A 25,281-nucleotide genomic window follows, 5' to 3' on the forward strand; every position below is an offset into this window, starting at 1 on the left:
TTTTATTTTATGTGAACCTAATAATATGTTTTACGCTGTCTTGGTGTAGTTTTTTCTAAAAAAGAAATAAAATAAAATAGACCGTTTAAGGTGTAAAAATAAAAACTAAATCTTTGTTTGCGAAATGTTGCTTGGCAACGCTGAATTGACAATTTACTTGAGCCTAGCAGCCAGCTTCGACCGACAATTTCTGGAAAATCAGCGGCGTGCTCGTGTTTCAAAGTTGAGTGATCAAAATATTTAAAATGGCGGGACAAGACCCAGAAAAATTTGATGGTCTGTTGTTGAACATGGCCCAACAACATGAAGGTGGTGTGCAAGATGTAAGTATTGTGTCATATGTCTTCCTTACAGTTATTATAGTGTGTATAAAAGCGTATTTGCACATTTGTAGTCTTGGCGTATTACTAACTACTCAACTTCTTGGTACCCAAGTTTTCCTAAATACAGTGTAAATTAAGTTATATGTTGTTATATGATAGCCATTTATCGGTACTGATTTGCGGTAGACAAGGTTCTAGAACACAGGTCCTCCTCCCCGTCTAGTTGTAATAAAGACAGAAAACAACGTGCCCTGCGGGGCTCTAACCCGCCTTCACTCGCTAACGCTCGTTCGGCAATACTGCGTGATTTAAAAATTTTGGTACAGAAAGGAACCAACCTAGCTACTAACCTACGTGGGGGACCTGTGTTCTAGAACCTTCCGTTTGCGGTATCGTATTAAATTCATGACGTGTAGAAGTAACTTTTAAAACGTTTCTGCTGTCACCCATTACGTTATTCACCCAACGTTTTTTGGTTACTGATCTTCGTTTTGAAAGCGTTAGGTTAATCCAACAATTCACCGAAATACAAATTGTTTGGACTACTAGGGTATTAGCTCAGTAATGTGTGTTAAGTTAGATTGCTCAAATGTAGTTGTGATATTATAGATTTGAATTAAATTTATACGAATGTTTACGCCTTAACGTCAGTTTATGATCACCCTCTAAGTAGGACTAAAAGGAACTGATTTACAATCTAAAACCACATAGCCCGTTCGTAAAATTTACGGAAGAAACATGAATGCCGATTTACAATCTTGAACGGTACATAAATTAATATTTTTACTTCTTTCTTCACAAGATCGATTCAGTACCTTGAAAAGATTTTATGGGAGAGTTGCATTCCTGGGTACAGATTTACAGTAGAACTGACGAAGACACCAAATGGAACCAGGTGATAATGTAGATATACTTTCTACACGTACTTTACATATTTACTGGGAGATCCATTACGTGTGGGACCCCGGCGTCGGAACGTTGCTACCCTTCGCCCAGTTCTTCGGAACTGCAGCCAGCCACTGGTCCTCCAGGTTGGGTGTTGTGCCTAACCAATCACCCGGCATTTAAAACCTGCGATCACCTGTCCTATAGGCTATATAAAACTTAGAAAACATAAAAGATAAATAACAGCATAGAAGACAAAAATATCCTCACATTTTGTTCTCTTGTAGTCTGGTAACTTGATGGGATCTATCTTTTTATTAGACAGGTTGTTTCTCTTATTTCCAATTTACTTCCCCCTACCCGGGACCATGCCTTTCTTTTAACGGGAATGGTTTTCTTGCATCCTTATTCTCCTTGATCGCATCGACCCCACGCTAATTCTACAGTGAGGGCGTGCTTATGGGATAGCCAGGGGGGTAGCGTACGTACGTTCTCCTCGCAAGCGCCGCGGGTGTGAAGTTGTGGCATTCATGCAAATTTTCTCTTTATAATTGTATAGTTAATACCAACTTTTTTTAATGGGTACGAAAACTTTAAAGTCGGGTTCGCACTCACCCTTTCGCAAAAGGCTCAAACCAAATGAGAACGAGGTAAACTCTAAACGTGTAGTGTGGAGAGGACAAATATCGTGATGCCTGTAGTCCGATATCTTGTAATTAAGGATAAAGATGCTGGTAGTGCCACTGCTGAAGCAAATCGTTTTGAGTGCTATCAAGGGCTGGTTCCCTTTTCTCAAAACGCCGGACGTGTTAGAGATATTAAGAAATTGCGGAATGGCACTTTATTGGTGGAAACTGTCGACGAGAAGCAAACAGCGAAGAATAAAATATCGGTAGAACCCCATCGTTTACTGAACGTCTCTCGCGGTGTAATATCATGTTGGGACCACCTAAATACCACCAAGAAGTTTAATCAGAAGTGCCTAACCAACATATTGTAGAGGTAGCTCACATCGAAAGTAAAAAGTCAGGTGTACTCGTTGCCACTCACCTTCATTAATTCTTACCTTCAGTTTGCCTGCATTTCCGGAGTATATTGAAGGCTGGTTATTACCGACTTGAAGTTCGCCCCCTATGTTCCGAGTTTCCTGCGCTGTTTCAAATGTCAACACGTCGTGTAATGCGAGTGCTGATGTTTGTACGAATTGTAGCTAGGGATGATAGTGTTGGTCTTCGGCGAGCTCCAGCTCCTCTCTGCTCACCTTTTATCGCTGGCTTAAAACTTAGCCATATATGCCATCTCAATGACAAGGTTGCTTCCCCGAAACGAACAAAATCTCCACCTTTTCGTTAATCCCTTGCAGTTTCTTTTGAAATCTGACACGATGGAAGACAACCTTATGGATACTGAGTGGATGGCCCACGTGGAATGGTTTGCGTCAGACGGTAAATTTTGACCTTTTATTGTTTTTTACTTGTTATATGTTTTATGTATTGTTACTCTTTATTGTTTTGTTACCGGTATATTTATTCATATATATTTTTTATTTCTTGGTGTCGGATTTTTATATTTTCCAGCAGTTGTTTGTTCTGTATTATTACTATTATAACTATGTATTATTGTTGTATATTTGTTCTCATATGTTTTTTTGTTTTTTTATTTATATTTTACAGTAGGTTTTTTTTGCTTGTTTAATATGTTAACCGTATATTCGTTGTTGATCGTGACGGGGACAAACGGCCTCTGTGCTGATAAACTCTCAATTAATGTGTGGAACACTTCATGGTTTCACATCACGAATTAACGCACTTCTCATACTGTACTTCAGTTTACTGTGTAATGACTTCTTATGTGGATTTCATGCTTCAACTTTCGATCATGTATTTCTTCGTTATTATGCATCTTAAAGGTAACATCCGCATAAATTTTGATTACTTAATATTCCGGTAAAATAATATTGCATATTTCGGTTCAGATTTACAATAGGAGCCCATAATTTCTTTGCATAAATACTTTCGGAGATATCAATATATTCCTTTCTTCGCTAATCACTTTATCTTTACCCTAGGACCACTTAATCGCGATACGCTCTAGGTACACGAATCTGTGCTTAACATCTTCCACTTACATTAATATATTTATACGTACAAACTATATCTCACAGGTAAGGTCCCCACATATTTGGATTACTGGCACAGTGTTTTATCGGATTAATATCACGTATATACCTATTGTAGATGGTTACCTAAAAAAGGATATGGCGTACAGAATGAGAATCATTATGCCACTATGTAGTGATAGTTTTGTTTTAATTAATTACAGTTCTGACATCTTCATAGGTTGTATTCTATCGTCGCATTTAGAAGTATCTCGTGCTGCGTTTAATTACAGTACCGTAACATAAAGGAAAATAAAATCTTATGTTTCACTGTTGTACCGGCTGGGCTAAAGGAGACGGTGATGATGAGGACTAGAAAATGGTGGCCACCACAAAGTTCACTTGGCGCGAGCTGGGATCGAACTTAGGCTCGAATCTAGGAACAGAGCATTCCAACGTCGCTTCGTGTTTAGTTTGTTGCAGTTGCCGCGCTATTGCTCGAAAATCTGTGGCTATTTGGACTTCTAACTTTTTTATGCAAATTGAATTCTCTCCAGCTAACAGTAGCCCGGAACTGAAAACCCTATACCAATGCTAAAGGGAATGTAATTCACAAAAAACATAACTCCTCTTGAAAACAACCGAAATTCAAGTAAAAGAGGTATGATAATTTTATTTCTATTAAAAGAAATAATCTCTAATTCAATAGTCATCAGTTTATCTGCTGAACCTAGTAAAACACCTCGTCCTTGTACCTGTGGTTTCAAGCTAACGCGAATGCATCGTCTTATGTTGCTGGCATCAAATTAAGCCAGTGTATTCAACGTCGTTTTACTGACCCTAACATCTGATTAAATGAAAATCTCCAGGAGTTCACAAACCATCTTCCATTTCATTGAAATCGGATGTGGTAAAGGGTGAATTGATAGATAGTGAGTGAACTGCAATTAGTTCGCCTCGTCAATGAAATGAAGTGATCCTGACTCGCTTGCATATCGGACATTCGCATTCCCCTTTAGCCGTGCGTATTGTGGATCTTATTATGTCACTGAGTATTCTGCATATTCGTGGAGAATGTCCAGAAATCTCACACCTTAACGGGCTTTTAAGACTACTAAAAATTGAATCAAGTTTTGGGGGACAGTGTGATGTTTAGTGACTGTTCTCACTTTTATTCGTGAGATTGGAATAGTAAATATCAGGGCTGTTGGAATTTTCTTCAGCCCCCATCCCGTTCCCTCCAAAAAAAAGCTACTATATAAACATACATACTCCAAAACTCGGATTGAAATGATAACCTTAATCTGATTATAATTACTTTCTTCAATTGTGTTTGTCAGTACACGGCTAGTTTCAAAATAGGCTTAAGTGCGTATTTATCAATAGAAGATCTTGAGAACACAATATCATTGCAAAAACGTCTGGAAAACGTGCATAATGAATTAACTTCACAATCGATTAAATTCGCTATAACGGTGTTCAACTGTAATCTGGAACAAAAACAATGCTACTACATTTCCTTTGTTTTTATAGTACATACTCGCATATTAATACAATTAAATTTAAAATTCCTTTCTCAATGTGCAACATCGCATCGAGAATGTATAGAGTAATGTAGTGCCCTTATGGTTTGTACGCCATTCTTTCGCTTTTGCATGTGAATGATACTTAGCTGTCTAATTCGTATTTAGTAATTTTTGTTCTTTTCTAATAATCTTACCAAATAACCCTTTCCTTTGGATCCAGACTTATTCCAGTGATTTTGAACAAGATCTAGTAATACTTCGGTTGGATTAAGTTCCTATATAGAGAGCATAAGGCTCCAAGACAGTGCAATCAAGCTCTAAACCTGGTATAAGGTAATTCATATTATAATCCGTAGGTCGTGATCAGGTATCAGGTAATATTCTACCTATTTCCAAGCGTCTAGATCTGATTCTCACCCTCCCAATTATTAGAGACAGCATTCTTATTAGAGAATTGTACTTCAGAGAGTAAGAAGCTCTGCTGTTGCAGCCTATAAGTTGTACCTGCCTTCTAGATATACTACAGAGTACTTCACATAATTCAGTCACTGCTCGTACATTTTATAAACGTAGTCACTCTCAGCGCCGGATTTCCATGTTTTGCGCCCATGAGCCCTAGCGAAATTGCCGCCCCTAACCACATCAATCGCATCGCTCTCCAAAACTTCCATTCTCCTGGATTCACTTCTTAAAATGTTATTTTTACGTTTGTTGCTAAATTATAATTATTACTATTATTAGTTGTTATTGTTGTTCTTTCTCATTTTTTTTTGTCATATATTTTAATTCCTATATCTGGCCAGCATTTGGAGTAGATTCATTAAAACTTACCTGGCTTCTGCCTATCGTGTTCAACATTACATGGTGTAAAAGACGGCAAAATATAAAACAATCTTAAATTATATAAAGAGTTATATTATTGTACCTATAAATTTACAAAATGACTTTCTGAAACTTTTGTGTATCAGAACTGTTTACGTTTTGCTTTGACATTGGCAAGATCATTAATAACGTCATCAAAATCAAGTTTAACAGTCAAATCATTTTCGATGGCTAAAACAGCTAGATGAACAGTTTCTTCTGAGAAAGAGTAGATCTCAAATAGTTTTCGATCCTTGACAGTGTGGAAAATGATCTTTCCGCTGCACAGTTAGTTGCTGGTGTACATAAAAACCCTTTAAGACAAATACTTACGTTAGAATATAAGTCCTGAAGATTTTTCGATATGAAAAATCGGTTAAATTGCGATAGTGACATTTCTTTAGCACTTCGCAACTTCTCTTGAGCTAAAAGTCCTTTTAAATGACCGTGTGCGTGGGTTTTCTCGGGGTTCTCCCGTTTCCTCCCACTTTCTTCATTCCACCATTTCATTCATTACTCATCATCACCGTCTCCTTTAGCCTAACCGGCATAACCGTGGGACGTAAAACTCAAAGATTTCATTTCATTTTTTCCTTTTAAATGAAAACACTCAACAAGAAACGATGATTCCTCGATATCTGCTGCATACGCTTCCTGCAGAGAAGTTGCTGCTGTGGTGATTTCTCCGGCACTCAAGTTGCATAGATTTGTTAAGAAGGAAAATCTGCTGAGAAATTCATTGTAGACCGCAATTCTCTTCAATTCGGAAAGAAGCTTGCCAGTAACCACAGCAAAGGTTTCTTCAAGACGATGATCTGGGTTTTCTGTCTCCTTTTCCTGATTCATCAAAGTAGTTTTTTTTATATATATATATATATATATATATATATATATAATCCTTTAGGCTTGTTTCCTATAAATTCACCATCAAGTTCAAGAGCAGTCTGGACAGTCTTTAGTTTTTTTTTTTTTCCCTCTCAAACTACGATAATAACTAACCGATTTATGACAATATTTGCTAAGACTAATCTGTTACAGTATTATCGTAGTCACGGCCATTAAAAAATGACTTCCGTTTATTTTATTGAGTCGTTGGTAAAATATGTGTTTTCAGTATTTTTATAGTTTTTTTTTAAATATATATATTTTTTAAATATATATATATTTTTTATATTCCCGCCACTTAAAATTTGCCGCCCTGGTCCCGGGCCCATGTCTAAATCCGGCCCTGGTCACTCTGCAAGGAATTTACTGTTTAATTTGCTGCAGAAACCGTACTCTTGAGTGTGTGAATACAAGTCTTTAAAGGATAACGATTTCAAGCTGTCTGAAGTTAAGTCGCGGTTGAGGCCGACACTACCCTGCTAAGATTTTTTTTTTTTTAAATATATAATACACAAATCTGACTTTATTTTATTTTTGGAGTCCATAATTTGAATCAAAGACATTATATTACAAAACACTACACTTCTATAATTAGACACACAAGAACGAAAAAGAGTTGCATTATGAAGGAAACAAATCTTCTATAGTAATAATTAGACACAACGATTTTGTGGTAAGCAGGGTGGAAAATAATCATGATTTAAAAAAAAAAAAAAAAAAAAAATTGTTGATTTTTTGATTTAAATCAAATCTTGCTCCTCGTATAATACAAGTTGCGAACTGAAGAAAAAGCGTTAGGAATTAGTATTAAATGCTAATTATGTCATTTAAGTGGAAGTATTGGGGTTAAATTTTGAATTATCCCCAATCGTTAACCTATATCGATCCCAAACAATGTTTCTTAACCCTTTTAAATTAGGTTCTTTTTAAAAGTAAATTATAGACTTTCAGTCAAGCAGCTACAGCATCATACCTATTTGTCCTAGGATCATGGTACGTACATCACTCTCTTTAGAATAGAACAGCTTTTGAAACGGTAACATTCACATTTCCTTATCATGTCGCTGAAGCGGGAAATTTTGAGAGTAATCGGCATTTTTGTTTTCTTTTAAGATTTTGATCCCCTCTAGATTCCCCTGTGTTACCGCACAGATCTCAAAATCAACTGGGAAATAGTAAGGGGTTTACTAAATGTGTGTACAAAACTTTAAGCTTCTATCTTGACTAGTAAGGGTGAGGAAACTATTTAACAATGAGCTAAGATCATTCCCACAATACCTGAGATGACCCGGATGTAATATAAAAATTTTTCTCAGACATCCCTATTTATCCTAGGATCATGATTTGGACATTATTCTCTTCAGAATAAAACAAATTTTCAAACGTTACCCTTCAAATGTCTCCATCATGTATCTGGAGTGGGTAAATCACGAAAAAAGGAATTTTCTGTTAAAAATATATATTTTTTTTAAACTTTTACCTCTGTGGACCCCTCCCCCTGTTTTAAGGCAGAGATCTGAAACAAATCACAAAAATACTGAGGGGTACACTGAGTAAATGTGCAAAATTTCAATCGTGTAGGTGCAAAGGTAAACCCGCGAAAAATAATATTCCCTAAAAACCCCAGATTCTCGTATAAAACAGGATCTCAGGTAACAGTTTCCTGAGACATCCCTATTTATCGTAGGAGCATAGTACGTACATCATTTTCTTCAGAATAGAAAAGCCTTTCAAAGGGTACCATTCATATGTATCCATCTGAGGCGGGAAAATCACGAAAAAAGCTACTTTTTGTTAATTTTTTTTTTTTTTTTTAATAATTTTGCCCTTCTGGACCTCGCTGTTTCCACGCAGAGATCTGAAAACTATTAAGAGGAGCACTGAACGAGTGTGCAAAATTTCAGTCTTCTGAATGCAAAATGTAACCCGCCAAATAATAATAATAATAATTTACGCATAACAAAAAAAATCTTTTTAAATTTATGACGTCATCATAGACTATGCCTCAACGCAGAAAGGCGTAAAAGCATATGTAACGTGTTCTAAAATGCCTCCAGTCTTGAAGAAAACGAAGTATAAAGCCTTATTGGTACTTGTTAAATCGAATAATGAAGATTCTACCCTATCACCTAAAAATAGGTGATATAATTCAAAAGGTTAAGCATTAAGGAAAAAGTACAGCAACGTTTATCAGAATGACACTTTTTTTCACAAGAGTTACTGATATTTGGTAGGGAACTATTTTTAAAAACTCAAAACTAGCTTGCGGCGTGAAATACATAAATTTCGCCTAAAGTTATAAGATTAACACACACACACACACACACACACACACACACACACACAAATTGAGGGAATAGGACTCCTCTAAATACGCTCTATTATCTGGGAACAAACAAACAGACACGCACAAAAAAAAAAAAAAAAATCGTCTTAAATGTCGATGGTGATTTCCCCATTGGAATAGTTAATGATTTTAAAACCCAAACCCAATGTTACGAAAAGAAGAAAGCAGGATTGCTCCGTTACCTGTTCAAAACGGGATTTTCCCTAATCATCCTCTGCATGACACTTGTTTTCATACTATACTGTACATTTGAGTCTCATTGTATTATGATTATTAACTTCCATAATCGAAATAACAGAACAGAAACAGGATTTTACTTACTTTCACTTTAAATTAATTTATTTCGGCATTCGATTTAAATCAGCGATTTTTATTTTAAAAAAATCAAGTGATTTAAATAGTGATTTAAATCAGACTGATTTAAATCAATCCACCCTGGTGGTAAGTAAGAATTCGTAATTTCGTTATAAAAATATGCGTGAAGCGAGATAAAATTGGCGAATAAAAATTCAATGTACCGGTAAGAACACTATTTTCCTTGGCAATTACAATTGGTTTCCTTTTATTTCACCTTAATTTCCATTCATCAGTCATCATGACATGAGCTCATGCATGACTATATTAAACAATGTTTGAGTTTTTAAAAAATAACACTAAGCATAGTCATTGAATTAAAGTATCATTTAAAGAAAAAAAAAATAAACAGAGAGAGAGAACGTTAATAGAAAAAATAACTTTAGTGTTAACAGTTTACTTATGTAAATAACACGTAAGCATTGTTTCAATGTTTTCTGGTGTTAAATTTGTGCTTTTTTCGGTAACACAAAAGAACAACTTCTTTTTGTGATTTTTGCTTTCATTCTGCTTCACATGCGAATCACTTCGCTTTCAGAATAGTCTAATATTGCAAAATTTGCACATGACTATTTTTTGACGTGCATCAAAAACGTAGTAATCCTGATCTTTAAATTCTTGTGCTCTATCGACACATGTTCTGATTTTCGGCATTATACCGGTTCTTTGCATTGAGAAGTACACGGAGCAAATTTGGGACCACACTCGTTGCAGCCAAGAAAACAAACTGAGGGACGACTGGTGCCAGACATCCAGCAGTCCCATATTTCATTGTGATAGACAAATGACGAACTATTGGCGTTTACTCACGGTCAGGTATGTAGATGGGAGAAATAATGGTAATGAATAAATCGTTAAAGCGTCGAAAAATTTCGTGCGTATATTTCGTGGTTTATCGAAACTTGTTGCAAATTTCGCTAATTCGACAGAATTTCGCGTTTAATCGCGAGCGTTATATGGCCTAACGAATAATGAAAAAAATATATATATTTTAGGTACACACAATTTTCATACAAAACTGATACATTTCGCGTTTTCTTATGTCATCAGAAAATCGTGTCTCTAGTGATAATTACAAGTGCTCAGTTCAAAATAAACAATGTGATAAGTTCAAAATAAACAATGCGAAAAACACTACCTATTTTTTTTTTAAATTCCATATTTTACTATTAGAATGATAAAGAGTAAATATTTAAGAAATTCAACCATAATTCAAGTGAAATTATGAAATACTAGCTGAACCTGTGCTGACTACTCAGCGCATCGTTCTGTTATGACCATGAATCTTCTTCCCAATGTACACCTTGTCTCAAAAAGGTTGAGCGCATTCTTTATTGGTGTTTTGAGGCAAAAATTTTCAAAGTCCAACTTCGGGTATCTTCGGGAAATAGTAAACCAGGTTCGAACCTCCAAGCCAGCCTTTGCAATCGGGAAAAAGTTTGCAGATGTGTTTTTCTTCTTTTAAATATAATAAGACTTCTTACCAAGTGTAGAAAAAAAGCAACATTGATTGAAATATTTAATGATACAATATTTCGAAACTTTGTATTAATGTCAGCAAATGTTTGTTTGTCATTTAGCTCTCCATACGTGATGGAACATTTAGATATGTAAACGAATCTTTCCATATGTAAAAGAATGCTTAAAGTTAATACATAGAATATAATTATCATCTGAGTACTAAAATAAAAGTCAAAGTAGAACAGAAACAGCGTTTGTAGTGGATATGAATGTCATAATTGTCTTGAGAATATTTATACATCGCTAAAAATACCTTAGCAGAAGTCCTTGTGTTAGCTCACTGGTAAGTTGTCGGACCTTAAATCATAAGGTTATGAGTTCGAATCTTCTCTGGGTCAATGCCTTTTTTAAAAATTATATTTTCCGCAATGCATGAAAAATTATATAAAATAATTACATTAAAATATATCAGTTGTATATATATATATAACATAATCATTGCAGAATGTAGTAATTATTATGTTTAAAATATAAAATCTGATATAATTTTCACAGTAGGTCGGTATTATATATGAGAATGTTAAATGCAAGTTAGGAAAATCGTTTAATAGCAATAAATAAATTATGTAGTGTATTTATTTGCAGCTATTTGTCATACAGATGTAACTTCTCAATATTCTCAATACAGCATGTCATTTACATTCGTGAAATACAGTATATTCCTACGAATATAGAAAGTGTGTAAACAGAGTATCCAAAGTCGGATCCTGCTTCAAGACACAACTTTTCCCCATCCCCTTAACGTCACGGGAAGAAACACAAATTCTCTTTAGAACGGAATATCGTTACTCAGAGTCTCATTCGAATACGTTGAATATGCTTTTGTATATTCATATCTCTCTCTCTCTCTCTCTCTCTCTCTCTCTCTCTCTGTCTCTCTGTTTCGCTTTGTTTATGTGTTGCGGAATATCCCAAGTTGAATACAACATTTGCAAAGTATATGACCATCAGTGTAATGGAATACCGGAAATTGAAAGTCGTGTTTCTTCAGGTTGGATTTGCGTGTTCATGTTAGCTCACTGGTAGACTACGGGCTTGTTAATGAGGTCGTCTTGAGTTCAAAGCCTGCAGAGAATTATTTTTTTTTTTTTTTAGTAGAATTGCACAGAAATCGGATTCAAGGAGTGGTTTACTTCTAGAAATATTTTCAGAAGCGTTTAGGTAGCCCTGAAAAGGACTGTTTTCGGGAGTTAAGGCGGGGACATTGTGTCCAATACTTATTTTATTTATTTAAATCCGCTGACTCCAACAAGAGAATCCCAATTACAGGAGTCTTACATAAAATATTACATCTATGTTATCAATTTAAAACAAACACTAGAATAAAAAAAATCACCCTTCTGAATTTATTACACGCCCTATTCTTCTGGGCATGGAATCTATTAAATGGGTGACAAATTTATCTCCTTCCCCTACCTCCAGCTATGCTTCGGAAACAAGATGCCACAGGTCATCTTGGGTTCTGGTGGATCTGCCTCAGGCCAACTATCCCTTAGAGTACTCTTCACTTCTGCCCACATATTTTCCATGAGATTGAGGTCTGCTCCACGAGGCGGCCAGTCAATTAAATCAATCTCAGGCTGCCCTGCGAACCATTCCTAAACCACACGGGAATTATGTATTGGCGACTGGTCTTGCTGGAACTGAATTACACCATCAGGCTGAAATACTCGTACAGATGGCACCATGATATTACTCATAATATCTAAGTACTGAGCACTGTCCAGGTGTCCTTCAATTCTGTGAAGCTGTTCTGCTCCGCGCCTGAAAATCCAACCCCAACATGAAATAGATACATGGCCACTGCGATTTCAAGCAGCAACACATACAGGGTCATATCGGGTGCCTCTCGGGCGATACACAAAACGGCGTCCCTCATTTAATGTTGTGAATATGGATTCATCTGAGAAAACCACGTTTTCCCAATTGCGACCCACATTCGCCTGTGCAAACGCGAGACGGTAAATTTTGTGGTCGTCTGAGAGTTTTTCTTTCACGGCAGCAACACAGCCACGTAACCCGGCATGACGAATCCTTCGCAGAGCTGTATGCTTACTACCAGGAAAAAGAGAAGCTTCCCTTAGCTGTCTAGACGTCCTTAGTGGGTCTAGCCGGGCTTCGTTTACTAATCTCGCATCTTCGGCTTCGGTTGACACATGCGGACAACCAGAAGATCGTAAATTACCAGTTTGACGTGTAGGACCATATTTCCGAATCCATCGCTTTCCTGTAGAGGCCGGGACACCTACTCGCCTGCTAGCTGCAGTTGCAGAATAGCCTTCCAACTCCCATAAAGTAATTACTGCTGTACGTCTATCCATAGTTACCAATGTTCTGAGCTGTGAGCAGGAAGCAATAGGTAAAAGCTAGTACCTGACGCGTGGTTGGTTAATTGCACGACACGCCTATTGTGGGGAACGACTTGGTCAACGACTCGCGAAAGAAATCTGAAAATGGTGCGCCGTAATAATAATATTAAAAACAGTTTTTATCAGTAGCGTAGCGTGATATTCCGAAAGGGGGATGCCAAAGTTAGTCATTTGTGCGATATAGTACTACTACAAGCAGCAATACATAGCTATTCCGAATGGAAATATAGGGTTATACAAAATTTAGGAGGAAGCCCCCCTAATTGGAGGTCTAGTGGGGCATAGAGAAGCGAATGCGTGGATTACGTTAGAATTTAATAACCAATTGTCTCAGCTCTTTCTTGCCACTACCGTTGTGACGAGAAAACTAGGCCCCACTTTTGTATGAACATGGTTTCCAGTATCGTTCCCTTCATTTCTTTCTCGTGGGCGGCTTTTTTCTCCACATACCACACGTCAATCTTGTTCTTTCAAAAAAAATATATATATATCGCCCCTAGAAATGTGTCATCTTGGGTCCGGAACTCAGACGCCCGTTCGTGAATATGGACCTGAGTGTATATATCATTTGAAGATGTAAATACAAAGCACTTAAACCAACTCTGGGGGCCTGTTTCTGTATCCAGATACTGAAGTCAAGGGCGCAAATCTGTCTTCAACGTTCGAGGGATGGGTAAGACTGTTCCCATAATCCTTTCCTTTTTTTAACGATGTTCAAAATATTTATGAAGTTGAAAAAAATGCTGTGGAGGATTAGGGGAGCAGAGTTGTCTATAACATTGGCAGGAGGGCACATTTTAAGGCTTATTGTGAGGGGAGGGGAGAAGAGACTCATATTACAGTAGATGAATCAGATTTCTGAGGTAAACTTGTTGTACTCGTATATTATATACCAAATGATGTACATGAAATAGTGGTACATATCATTATTACAACTCAGTGCCGTGAGCACATTCTGAAATTTGAATATATGCATAATAATAATTGACATGTTTCTACTTACGCATTCACAATGATCCACATTAAAATTTTAGGACATTTGTTTTATAACAATACAAATAATGACTTCCCCAAAACTATGAAAGAAAATTAATCAGGCCTATATTTGGCGCAACAATACTCTTATCTGAGCAAAACTATGATTACCACAATAGCATTATAGGAATTGTTACAGGAATTAAACAAATAGTTGAAAATATACTACTAATTATTAATGACAATGAAATATTAAAGAATACGATTCTTTTTAAAAAATGAAACAAGTCAAAGGACATCAGTTTCCTTTGTGGCAGTCGGATAGAAATCATCATCACAATCTCAAATCGGATTATTGGGGGGAAGTGGACAAGATTGTAGGGAACATGTTCCCTTTATGTCCCCGAGATTTGTGCCAGTGACTGAAGGGCCCTGGCACAATCTTTGCGAGTGACGGGGAGTGGTGGCTCTCTTGTCCTACCAGATCGGTGACCGTAATTCTACAGAATGCTTTAAATTTATGCCTGTGACTGTGAGCTCCTTTACGATGAAGATTACAATTACGATGCATTTAGTTACGATTAAGGCATAACTATTTTAATACTATTATTTACATAACCGGTATGCTTCAAAAATGCGTTGAACTAACCATTTCCGTTTTGTTCTATTTCCTTTATATTAGGGCTCGTACGTTCTGTTCAGAAACTATAGCTTAGTTCAAAATATATACAGTTGGAAATACTTGAATATGCCAGCGTATATCTAAAGCAAATGTACGGTTGCAAGGGATGAGGAGTGAGAAGGGAAGTACTGCGCATGCGCATTCAACAGAAAGCAGACGAAAACCCCGATGCTTTCAGTAGGCCTGGAAGCCCAAGGAAAATAGCATACGACAGGAGGAAAGACAGAAAATGTGCATCTGAGCGACGCGCATGCGTAGGTTCCTCTTAGTCGAGAGAGCGCGCCAGAAGGTTGCAGTGGAAATAATTGTGATAATTAGAAGCAAACAATTTATATATAATGAAATACATACTTTTTCTTATTAATAGGGGATGCCGGGCATACCGGCGTTCCCTTACGCTACGCCGCTGGTTTTTATAAAGGAGTATTAATACATACGAAAAGCTGTTTAAAGAATGAATTGTTATACTGACTTTACACGTATAAAAACACATACCATATACCAAACAGATTGAGCGATATGATGATAGCTGTATTGAGACGACACTTTCGAAGTCCAACTTCGGGTATCTTCTGAAAACAGTAAACTAAACCTGCTGGTTCGAACCTCCAAGCCAACCTTAGCAATCGGGATAAAATGTACAGATATGTTTTTCCTTCTGTTAAATATAATAAGACATGTTGAAATGGTATTAAGTGTAGAAAAAAAGTAAAGTTGATTGAAATAGTTAATGATACAATATTTCGAAACTATATATTCACACTCTAGTTTCGTCATTGTGATTTCCATACGAAAAAAATAATTTACGTATGAGCTCAGTTATATTTCAGAAGCAGCTTCCGAAAAGCGGTCATGTTAGCTCAGTGGTACACACCCGAGCGTTTAAATCGTGAGTTCGATACCCGTTCAGGTGAAATTCTTTTATGATATTCTACTTTCCTCAATCCATGAAAATTATGTAAAATAGTTACATTACAATTCATCAGTTGTATATATCAGTTGAATATATATATTCATATCATTTCACGACATAAGCAATTCTTATCTTTAAAATATAACATTTGAGGTATTCACAGAACGTCGGTATGTTATATGTGAATATTAAATACAAATTAAGAAAATCGTGTAATAGCAATAAATAAGTTATGTAATGTATTTATTTGCAGCTATTTTCATACGCAGGTAACTTCTCAATATTCGCATTACAGCATTTAGGTAGAACATATCGAAAATCGGATCGTGGTTCAAAAAACTAGCTAGCCCCAAACTGTCACGTAAGAAACTCACGAATCGCAAAAGTAAAGTGAAGAGATTGAGAGCGGTAATACCTTAATCGCTCTCTCTCAACTCTCTCTTATCTGCATTTATACATATAAAAGTGTATGTATGTATGTTTCAACATAACTCATGTATGCCTAGAGCAGGGTTTCTCAACCTGGGAGTCGTGGCCCCTAGGAGGTCGCGAAGATAAGCGGAAGAGATAAATATAGTTAGAATCTAATACTGGAAATTATTTTGAATTTTGTTCTGATAAGCATACTTTTATTTTTTATACATACTGTACAGAACAATAAAAACTAAGTCTACTGAACATTGTCAAAGGATGCAGAGTTGTTTAAAAATGAATGTAAATGAAAGACGTATGATATGATACTAATGAGAACTGTATATAGAAATACTAGAAAAATACACATGGAACAAGACCTGCACATTGAAATACAATTAAAATTGAAACCTAATGAGATACCTAAGCATGGTGTAATTTCACTAGTGCAGCAATGCCCGGTTCAATCTTCGTGAAGAACATTATGAAGCCATTTTCAACTGATAAGCGATTTCTTGTCTTTGTTTTAATGTTTACCATGAAAAAAAAAAACTTTCGCACAAGTACGATGTAGCAAATTGAATTATTACTTTTAAAGCAGCAGATACCAGACCAGGATATTCTTCTCTCCTCATCAGGCAGAACTTGTCCAAGTCTTTGTTACAGAAAACCAGTTGCAAAGACTTGTAGCATTATCATTCTATTATTTGGTTAAGAAGTTGTGGGCTTAGATCAGATACGTTAATGGCCTCTTCAAAGAAGGAGTTTAACATCCATCTTGAACCAGCACCTTCGTCGCTGGGAATATAGATAGTACAGTTACTGTATCCACTGTCAATGCCGGGCGCCGGGGGCACAAATTTCGGAGGAAGTATGTTACTCATGTTAGGAAAGTAGGGATGCACGCGAGACAAGACGAGACGAGAAATGGAAAAGTCTCGTCTCGTCTCGCAACCTCAAGCGTTGGTCTCGTCTCGCGTAAGGTCTCGTCTCGCAAATGTGAAGTCTCGTCTCGCGCGAGACTTTCTTGCATGGTCTCGCATATATTCTAGGTCAAAATTTTGCAATGTGTTATTCTATGGCTGTTAATGAATGATGATGTGGTATTCTGTCCGAAGGCAGGTATTTGACCTAAAAGTCCCTTGGCAAGGTGAATGGTGGTTTGCCATTGCTTTCCATGGGATGAATGTTCATAACATCCTAAGGAGACGGAACCTAGAGTTCAATATGGTATCTGAACTTGTGTCCCCTCCGCTCCAAATTAAAAGAAAAGTTGTGCTGGAATTTGATCGCTGGACCATTAATTTTCGTCAAATTAATAGCATAATTTACAGCAAAACCAGCATAAATTGTTGCTGGGTCCAACATTGTTTTCCAGCTTAGAGGTTTCCAGCAATATTTGTCTCTTCTAAAATATCGTTGCCACTATCAACATTTACACGTTTTGGTCGTTTTCTTGAAGGGTGATTTTCCATTATAAAGATGTTTTTATACCACCAAAAGCGCTTGTACACAACAGAAGAACTCCTCACAACACAATACGACCCAATTCTTTTGGTTCGTTCGGGCTTGTAGCAATGTTGGATTATCGCATTTTATCAACTTTCGCTTTCAACTTATACTGCCAGATCTAGAAAATAAAATTACTGACAGATATAAGGCCATTCTTACCATCTCCCACGAAACCTATAGGGACATCCTGCCAAACCAGTATTTGAATTAAACTTCCGAACTAGAGGGGGATGTTTTTGATAAATATATAGAAAGAAAATACTTATTCCATGTAAAAATATCATGTTATTTCTGCGAGCCGGGCCGGGGATGAACTTTGACGAGAGGGGATTTCCCCGCCATTCCCCAACATTAATCGCTAGTAGTAATGTGAAAAAGACAGAAACAACAGAAATATCATATTTCGCAGCAATAGGGAGTCTTATTCGCTTTTCAGACCAAAAATAGAAGTTCATGTATTCGTGCGCGCCCGCGTGTATATGTTTGTGTCGCAAAATAAAGTCCTAAATCGATGCTGTAATAAATTTCCAATTTACAAAGCTTTTCTTTTTTAGAAACTAAAGAAGGCTTTAATTCTGAAAATTAACCTTGATTAATAATAAATCTCATAAAATGTCTATTGCCCCAATCACTTTTTTGTTCCTGGAGGCATTAACGCTCAACTTAGAAAACTCAATAAATGTAAAATTACTAAATATACAATTAAATGTAATTCATAAATGTTGCGAGACTTCTCGTGCGAGACTTAACCGAGTCTCGTCTCGCATGGTTTAGTCTCGTCTCGCGTCTCGCATAAAATTTTCACTCTCGTCTCGTGTCTCGATTCGCAAATGCGAGACGAGACGAGACTTCTCCCGTCTCGCGTGCATCCCTATAGGAAAGTGCATGTGCACATGTATAAAATAGAAGGAAAAATGTAATAAAATGTGCTTAAAATCAAGAAAAGGCAGAGTTTACTTTTGAAAATTTTATTGAGCTTTGTGCCAACCATGGTGGCGCTTCGCAGCTAGTCTGTCGACCTCACTCATACGGAGACATCGTCGTATACTCTCGCCCCGAGCGCTGATTTTCCATGCCACGGCACTGTTCACTATAAACAAGAAATGGATTCTACTATTATAGAAATAGGTATGTTAAAAATCCCACACAAGCTTATTATAAAACACAAATTATAAAAGGGTCGCTGGCAAGAGGATGTGATAAAAGGGGATCGTGATAGGAATTAGATTGAGAACCACTGACCTAGAGTAATTTTAACCAAATTTCTTATAGTCTGAAAAAGAGTGCTGTCCGGTTACCTATGGTGAATGGGAGGGGGATACATATAAAAGATTGCTAGAAAATGATCGGTATTAGTGTCGAATTCATAGTTTTCGGAGTCGCTTAGATAAATAGTGTGACTTTCGATTTCGCTTAACTCCGATTAAGCTCTCAATAGTTGGGATGGGCACGAGCGACTTTTCTTTGAAACTCGACTCGACTCGAAACAGACATCTTTGAGGTCTACTCTAGGACTCGGCGCGAAAAATATCCTCCAACTCGACTCGGATTAGAGTCGAGTCAAACTAAAACGAGCCAAATCCTGTGTGTAGTCCTACCTGGACAATACATAGACAATATATTTATTCTATTATCAATTATACTACTATTACTACAAATAATAATAATAATAATAATAATAATAATAATAATAATTATTATTATTATTATTATTATTATTATTATTATTATTATTATTATTTGTAGTAATAGTAGTAGTACAACACCGTGTATAAACATGAACGATAGATGGTTAGTAAAGGAATACTAAAAGCTAGTTGACTGCCGACGTCGGTAGTCATGACATCTACAAGGCAAAGACATCGTTCATTACCCTAAGCTGTAAGCGTCGGTGGACTACAGATGGTCAACTATTGACCTCTCGCCAAAAATTGGTGGCCCCGCAGCGACAATCCGCGGTGGCCCCAGTTCCATTTTGAAAACTTTACTACCAGCGGCAGAGACGCGATGAAACGACAACGAACCACAAAATTACTCTCCCAAAATATGTTAAAATGCCTATATGTGTGATTTGTTTATATTTAGGTGAGTCAAAAAAACACAAAACAAATACCCCGGGGTGGACGCGAACTATCAATATTACGATTACTAGGCACGTGTTCTTCTGAATTCCCTACGGAAACGATCATAAAAAGCTTGCTTATTGATGGATAAATCATTGACGTCTTAATTTAGCCAATCAAACAAACCCCTACATCTCGAGTTTTAGGAGGTGATACTGTGAACCGTTTCAGATTTATTGCTTTCTGGTGGGGTACTATCTATGTGCAAAATTTGAGCATAATAGCCGACATGCTTCTTCGGTGCCTCTTATCTTTAGTACAATTTTAACCAGAGATGGTGTGGGTCAATGAAAATTTGATTCACGACCCACCATGATCCAGTATCACCCACCACCCAAATGACCCATTGGCCCACTCTGACCCATCATCCATCGTGATCTACTCTGACCCACCACAAACTATGAACCACTCTGAACCATTGCGAACAACTCCGACCCATCGACATCAACTCTGACCCATGATCCACGCCCTCTTCTCTGTTGTTGACTAAAGAGGCTACACTTTTAATAAAACAAGACTGTGAAATTATCACTTACCGGAGTTTGAATTTCTACCGTCAATGGCTCAAGCACCTCTCTGTTACTATGCTGGTGGATCTGACCTTTACGATATATAATGGCAAAGTGTTTCTCAACTTCCGAATTAAAATGAATTTAAATTTATCATATATAATTATTTCTTTGTTGCCTTACAGACACATTTCAGTAGAAAATAGGATGAAATTTGAAAGTCTCAAAACAAGGAAAAGTAGACCAACGTAAAAAAAGAAAGAAAAACTAATTTTCTATATCATTAAGCACCTGGAGTGCCACTCTTTATCTAATCCACCTCGAAAATTATGGATTCGACACTGATGTCGGTCTTTTATATATATATATATATATATATATATATATATATATATATATATATATATATATATATATATATATAATTTTGATGTCAGCCCCTTTCATTTCTCCTAGGAGAGCAAACGGATACTGCCACCGTTAGGACTAAATTTGGTCTTAAATGACATTAAAATTTCTACCAATTAATTTAGCGACCAGTGTTGCATTTAAAAGCTCGGCGCCTCTACGCACTTTTGCTCTCGGCGCCCCAATAACTACATATTTCTCCGCCCCTTCATCCCTAACTTAAAAATAAAACTTAATTCGAATATGCTTAATTAGTGAATTTATTACATTTAAATACCACTCACTACATGCTAAAGCTAGAACTACGTAACAAAAAATAACAAATGTGAAACGTGTTCTGAATTATTTTTAGATTTCTTACGCTATTATTATACATATTAGAACAGTGAAAGAGGATTGTTCATGAAATAGTATATTTGCTCTTGATTTTTAACTTTTTCATACGGAAAAAATTAAAATATTATTCAAGTTTTAAACTTTGCACTCTGCAAATATATTGCCCTCTAGGCAATGGGAGTAATGTGAAATGTGGACTAATGTGGACTAATGGGAAATGCGGCAGTTAGCGGCGCTGAAAATTTACGATTCGATTCTAATATCGGTTGACTTCGATATTTTTATGTCGCTACGTAACCACCCTGGGCGCTAATGGGAACTTAATTGGACTTGAATTGAAAGTAGAACTATTCACCTAAGCGACCACGAAGCTATGGATTCGATACTAATATCGACCAGTTTCTAGCATTTTTGATATGTATCCCGACAGTACTCTTTTCCAGACTGTAAGAAATATAGTTATAATTGCGCTAGATATATCAGAATTATGTTGAAACACACACATCCATCCACTTTTATATTCTGTATAAATAGAGAGTGAGCGAGCGAGCGAGAGAGAACGACTAAAGGCATCACCACTTCCACATTGCAAAAGCATATATCAGGAATTGAATTGAAAATCTATGTAAAGACTTTCTGCTGTGGCATGCTTCATAAGGACAATTCCAGTCTGCTCACGTGACCTTTGGGGTTCATGAATTTCTTGCGAGCGTTGCGACTTTGGATTCTCTGTTTAAACCTTCGGTTTATGCATCGAATAAGTTTTCAAGAACATAAATGACATGCTGTATTATGAAAATGTCATATAGAGGGTATGAGAATTACCCTCTATATGACAAATAGCTGCAAATAAATACACTACATGATTTATTTATTGCTAGTGAACGAGTTTCTTAACTTGTATTTAACATTCTCATATATATAATACAGACCTACTGTGGACACCTACCTATTTCAGATGTTATATTTTAAACATAATAATTACTACATTCTGCAATGATTATGTTATATATATACTACTGATGTATTTAATGTCATTATTTTATATAATTTTTCATGCATTGCGGAAAATATATTTTTTTAAAAAGGCTTTGACCCAGAAGGGATTCGAACTCACAACCTTATGATTTGAAATCCAACAGCTTACCAGTGAGCTAACACAAGGACTTCTGCTAAGGTACTTGTAGCGATGTATAACGGTTCTCAAGAAAATTATGACATTCATACTCACTAGAAACGCTGTTTTTGTTCTACTTCGACTATTATTTTAGTACTTAGGCGATAATTATGTTCTATGTCTTAACTTTGAGCATTCTTTTACATATGGAAAGATTCGTTTACATATCTAAATGTTCCATTACGTATGGAGAGCTAAATGACAAACAAGCATGTGGTGACATTAATACAAAGTTTCGAAATATTGTGTCATTAAGTATTTCAATCAATGTTGCTTTTTTTCAACACTTGATAACAAGTCTTATTATATTTAAAAGAAGAAAAACACATCTGCAAACTTTTTCCCGATTACAAAGGCTGGCTTGGAGGTTCGAACCTGGTTTACTATTTCCCGAAGATACCCGAAGTTGGACTTTGAAAATTTTTGCCTCAAAACACCAATAAAGAATGCGCTCAACCTTTTTGAGACAAGGTGTACATGTCTCCTTACTCACACAACTAAAGGATAGGAGACTCACAAAGAAAGTGAATTGCTATGTATAGATGATGAAGTGAGTTTGTAGCAAATTTGTAGAGATAATACGATATCAAGTGGGATTTTTTTCCCCTAATAAATCCATATCCGACCGAGTACGCCTCATTGCGTCTTTTGAGGTCTTTGAAGTAGCCAGCATACAATAGGTTTTGCCATTCAGATTTAAGCAAAGCGCCTGCAACGATGTTAACTTTATGGGCTCAAAACTGTCCCTAAAATGATGAATAGAACAATAACGACACGGTTTTTGAAAATTTGAATGATACCTGGACAATATACACAAACTTTGGAATCGACCAGTGAAAACGGCACGTTTTTTTTAAGCACTTATGCTTTTCGAGATCTCATTGTCGAGAGGATTGCGAACAAAACCTAGCATTTTAAAATATAGATGAAAATAACATTGCGGTTGATTAAGAATTAATAGAATGCACTTCAGATAGGAAATTAAAACTTACATGAATAAATTACATGCCAGTATTGAGAGAATGTGTCCCCAATGGGTAAGTGGTTAAGCTCATTGTCTTGTAATCAAAGGGTTCCAGGTTCGATTCCCAGGTGGGTCATAAATGATTCGCATCCCAAGTTAAGCAGTAGGTCCCATCCTTAATATGTCATCATCCCATGGAAGGCAATGCCAAACTACCATGGGTTCACCTTGCCCAGGGAAGTTCGGGTCAAACACCTACTTTCGGAGAGAACACCATATCGTAATCATCATTGAGAGAATTAGTCCATTTAAAATTACGTTTTAACTTTTGTAACTTGCAATATCTAAACTGGTACTCAACAAGAGCTGGTATGTTTGTAATATCTAAACTGGTACTCAACAAGAGCTGGTATGTTTGCAAAATCACGGCTTGTTTCCTGGTTTGAGAGATAAGTTTGTGCGGGGTGTGGGACGGCAAATTATTTAGAACACAGGGGCGTACAATATATAAATACGGACCTGCTAGCAATGAACATATGACACAGTCTCGTGCCGACATTGGCTCAATCAAAGCACCCGCTCGAGTAGTGCGAGATCAGAGTTTGAGTTTCCACAGCTATAACAAAACTAATAATATCACAAGTTTTGAATAGAATTTAAATCTGTGAAGTATGCATGTCCGATTAGGTACGACAGGGTGCTTGTATGTTCAACTGGAACCCTGTGAGCACGGCAGTTGTCATCTTTGAAGGTAGGGGTACTTTTTGCATCCTTCGTGAGGATGCTACAGGAATTGCCACATGTGACCATTCACAATTTTCAGAAAAAGGTGTTGGTTAGTGTTCATATACATCTGTATAGATTTGCTTAAGTCATGATACAATAAACACTTTGATATCATCAGCACTTCCTCCGGCTTGAACCCCACACACTGCGAGTGATACGCTTCGTTAGGCTTACGGTGCACTCGACACTTTGTATCATTTTAATACAGACGAGTCGTCTTACCATACAGAGCGTTTCCAGTCCAGTTTAGCCCAGTGTCTGTGTTCTTGAGACCTATGAAGACGGGAATCTTTATGCACTGTATTGGGAAGTGATTTCATTCGTGGTACTTGACTCGAAATGTTTATTGCATGAAGTTACCTTTGCAATAATTACAAATAGATGCTGTAGGATACATCTGTTGCATAAAACTGAAAAGGGTCTTGTTTGTGATCGCATCACGGGAAAACGGCTGAACTGATAGAAATAAACTTTGGATATAGTTATTACTACCTCGAACTTGGTTTTATCATGTTACTTTGATTAAAATTCGTATCCTTTTGGGAAGGTGCGAGGGATCAAATTTCGTGGAAGGGGCCGCGGAGGCTCAGTGGTAGAGCGTTCACCTCTGGTGCTTGGGGTCTCGGTTCGATCCCAGCCCCTGCCAAGTGAACTTTGTGGTGGACAAACACCGTGTGCGTGGGTTTTCTAGGGGTTCTCCCGTTTCCTCCCACTTTATTCATTCCACCATTTCATTGATTACTCATCAACGTCTCCTTTAGCCTAACAGGCATAACCGTGGGACGTGAAACTCAAAGATTTCATTTCATTTCAAATTTCGTGGAAGAAATTGAGTTTCTTACGACCCTGTCAAGATAGGAAGGTGAAAGGTAGTATATAAACTTCTCGTTAAAAAATAAGCAAACCAATGTCCCAGCCTTTTTGAGAATTCCCGTTTAAGCGAAGAAAAGGTAATTTTCTTAATTTCTTCGCATCACATTGGAAACAATTGAACAGTTTGTAATTAATGTTGTAACATAATACGTAACTTGAACTGGATTTTTTTTTTTTTTTTTTTGGCATTTCCTGTAATTCTTTTCTTCACATTGGAAGCGATGTTGCCGGTTGTTTGTGATCGCATCACGGACAAATTGTTGAATAGTCCGAAATGAATTCTGAGATATAGTTAGTATTTACCGTGAATATAGTAAGTAGATTTTTTTCATGTTACTTGAATGGAAGGGCACGTCTTCAAGGGTTCAAAATTTCTGGGAAAAGTAGAGTAACTGATGGGTTTTTATCTTTACACTTTCATTAAAATGTCTCACTTGATGTAG

General features: G+C 36.7%; 1 protein-coding gene across 1 annotated transcript in view; it reads left to right on the top strand.

Moving 5' to 3' along the window:
* Nucleotides 1-139: 139 nt before the first annotated feature.
* The window catches only part of nudC (nuclear distribution C, dynein complex regulator), a 171,969-nt gene continuing 146,827 nt past the window's right edge, over nucleotides 140-25,281 (top strand). The window contains exon 1 of the mRNA XM_081759889.1: nucleotides 140-323. Coding sequence (XP_081616015.1) covers nucleotides 246-323 — 78 coding nt within the window. The 5' untranslated portion in view covers nucleotides 140-245. The remainder of the gene's footprint in view (nucleotides 324-25,281) is intronic.

Source organism: Thermobia domestica, chromosome 5 (assembly GCF_964235325.1).
Source record: "Thermobia domestica chromosome 5, izTheDome1.hap1.1, whole genome shotgun sequence".
In the NCBI taxonomy this organism is placed as follows: Eukaryota; Metazoa; Arthropoda; class Insecta; order Zygentoma; family Lepismatidae; genus Thermobia; species Thermobia domestica.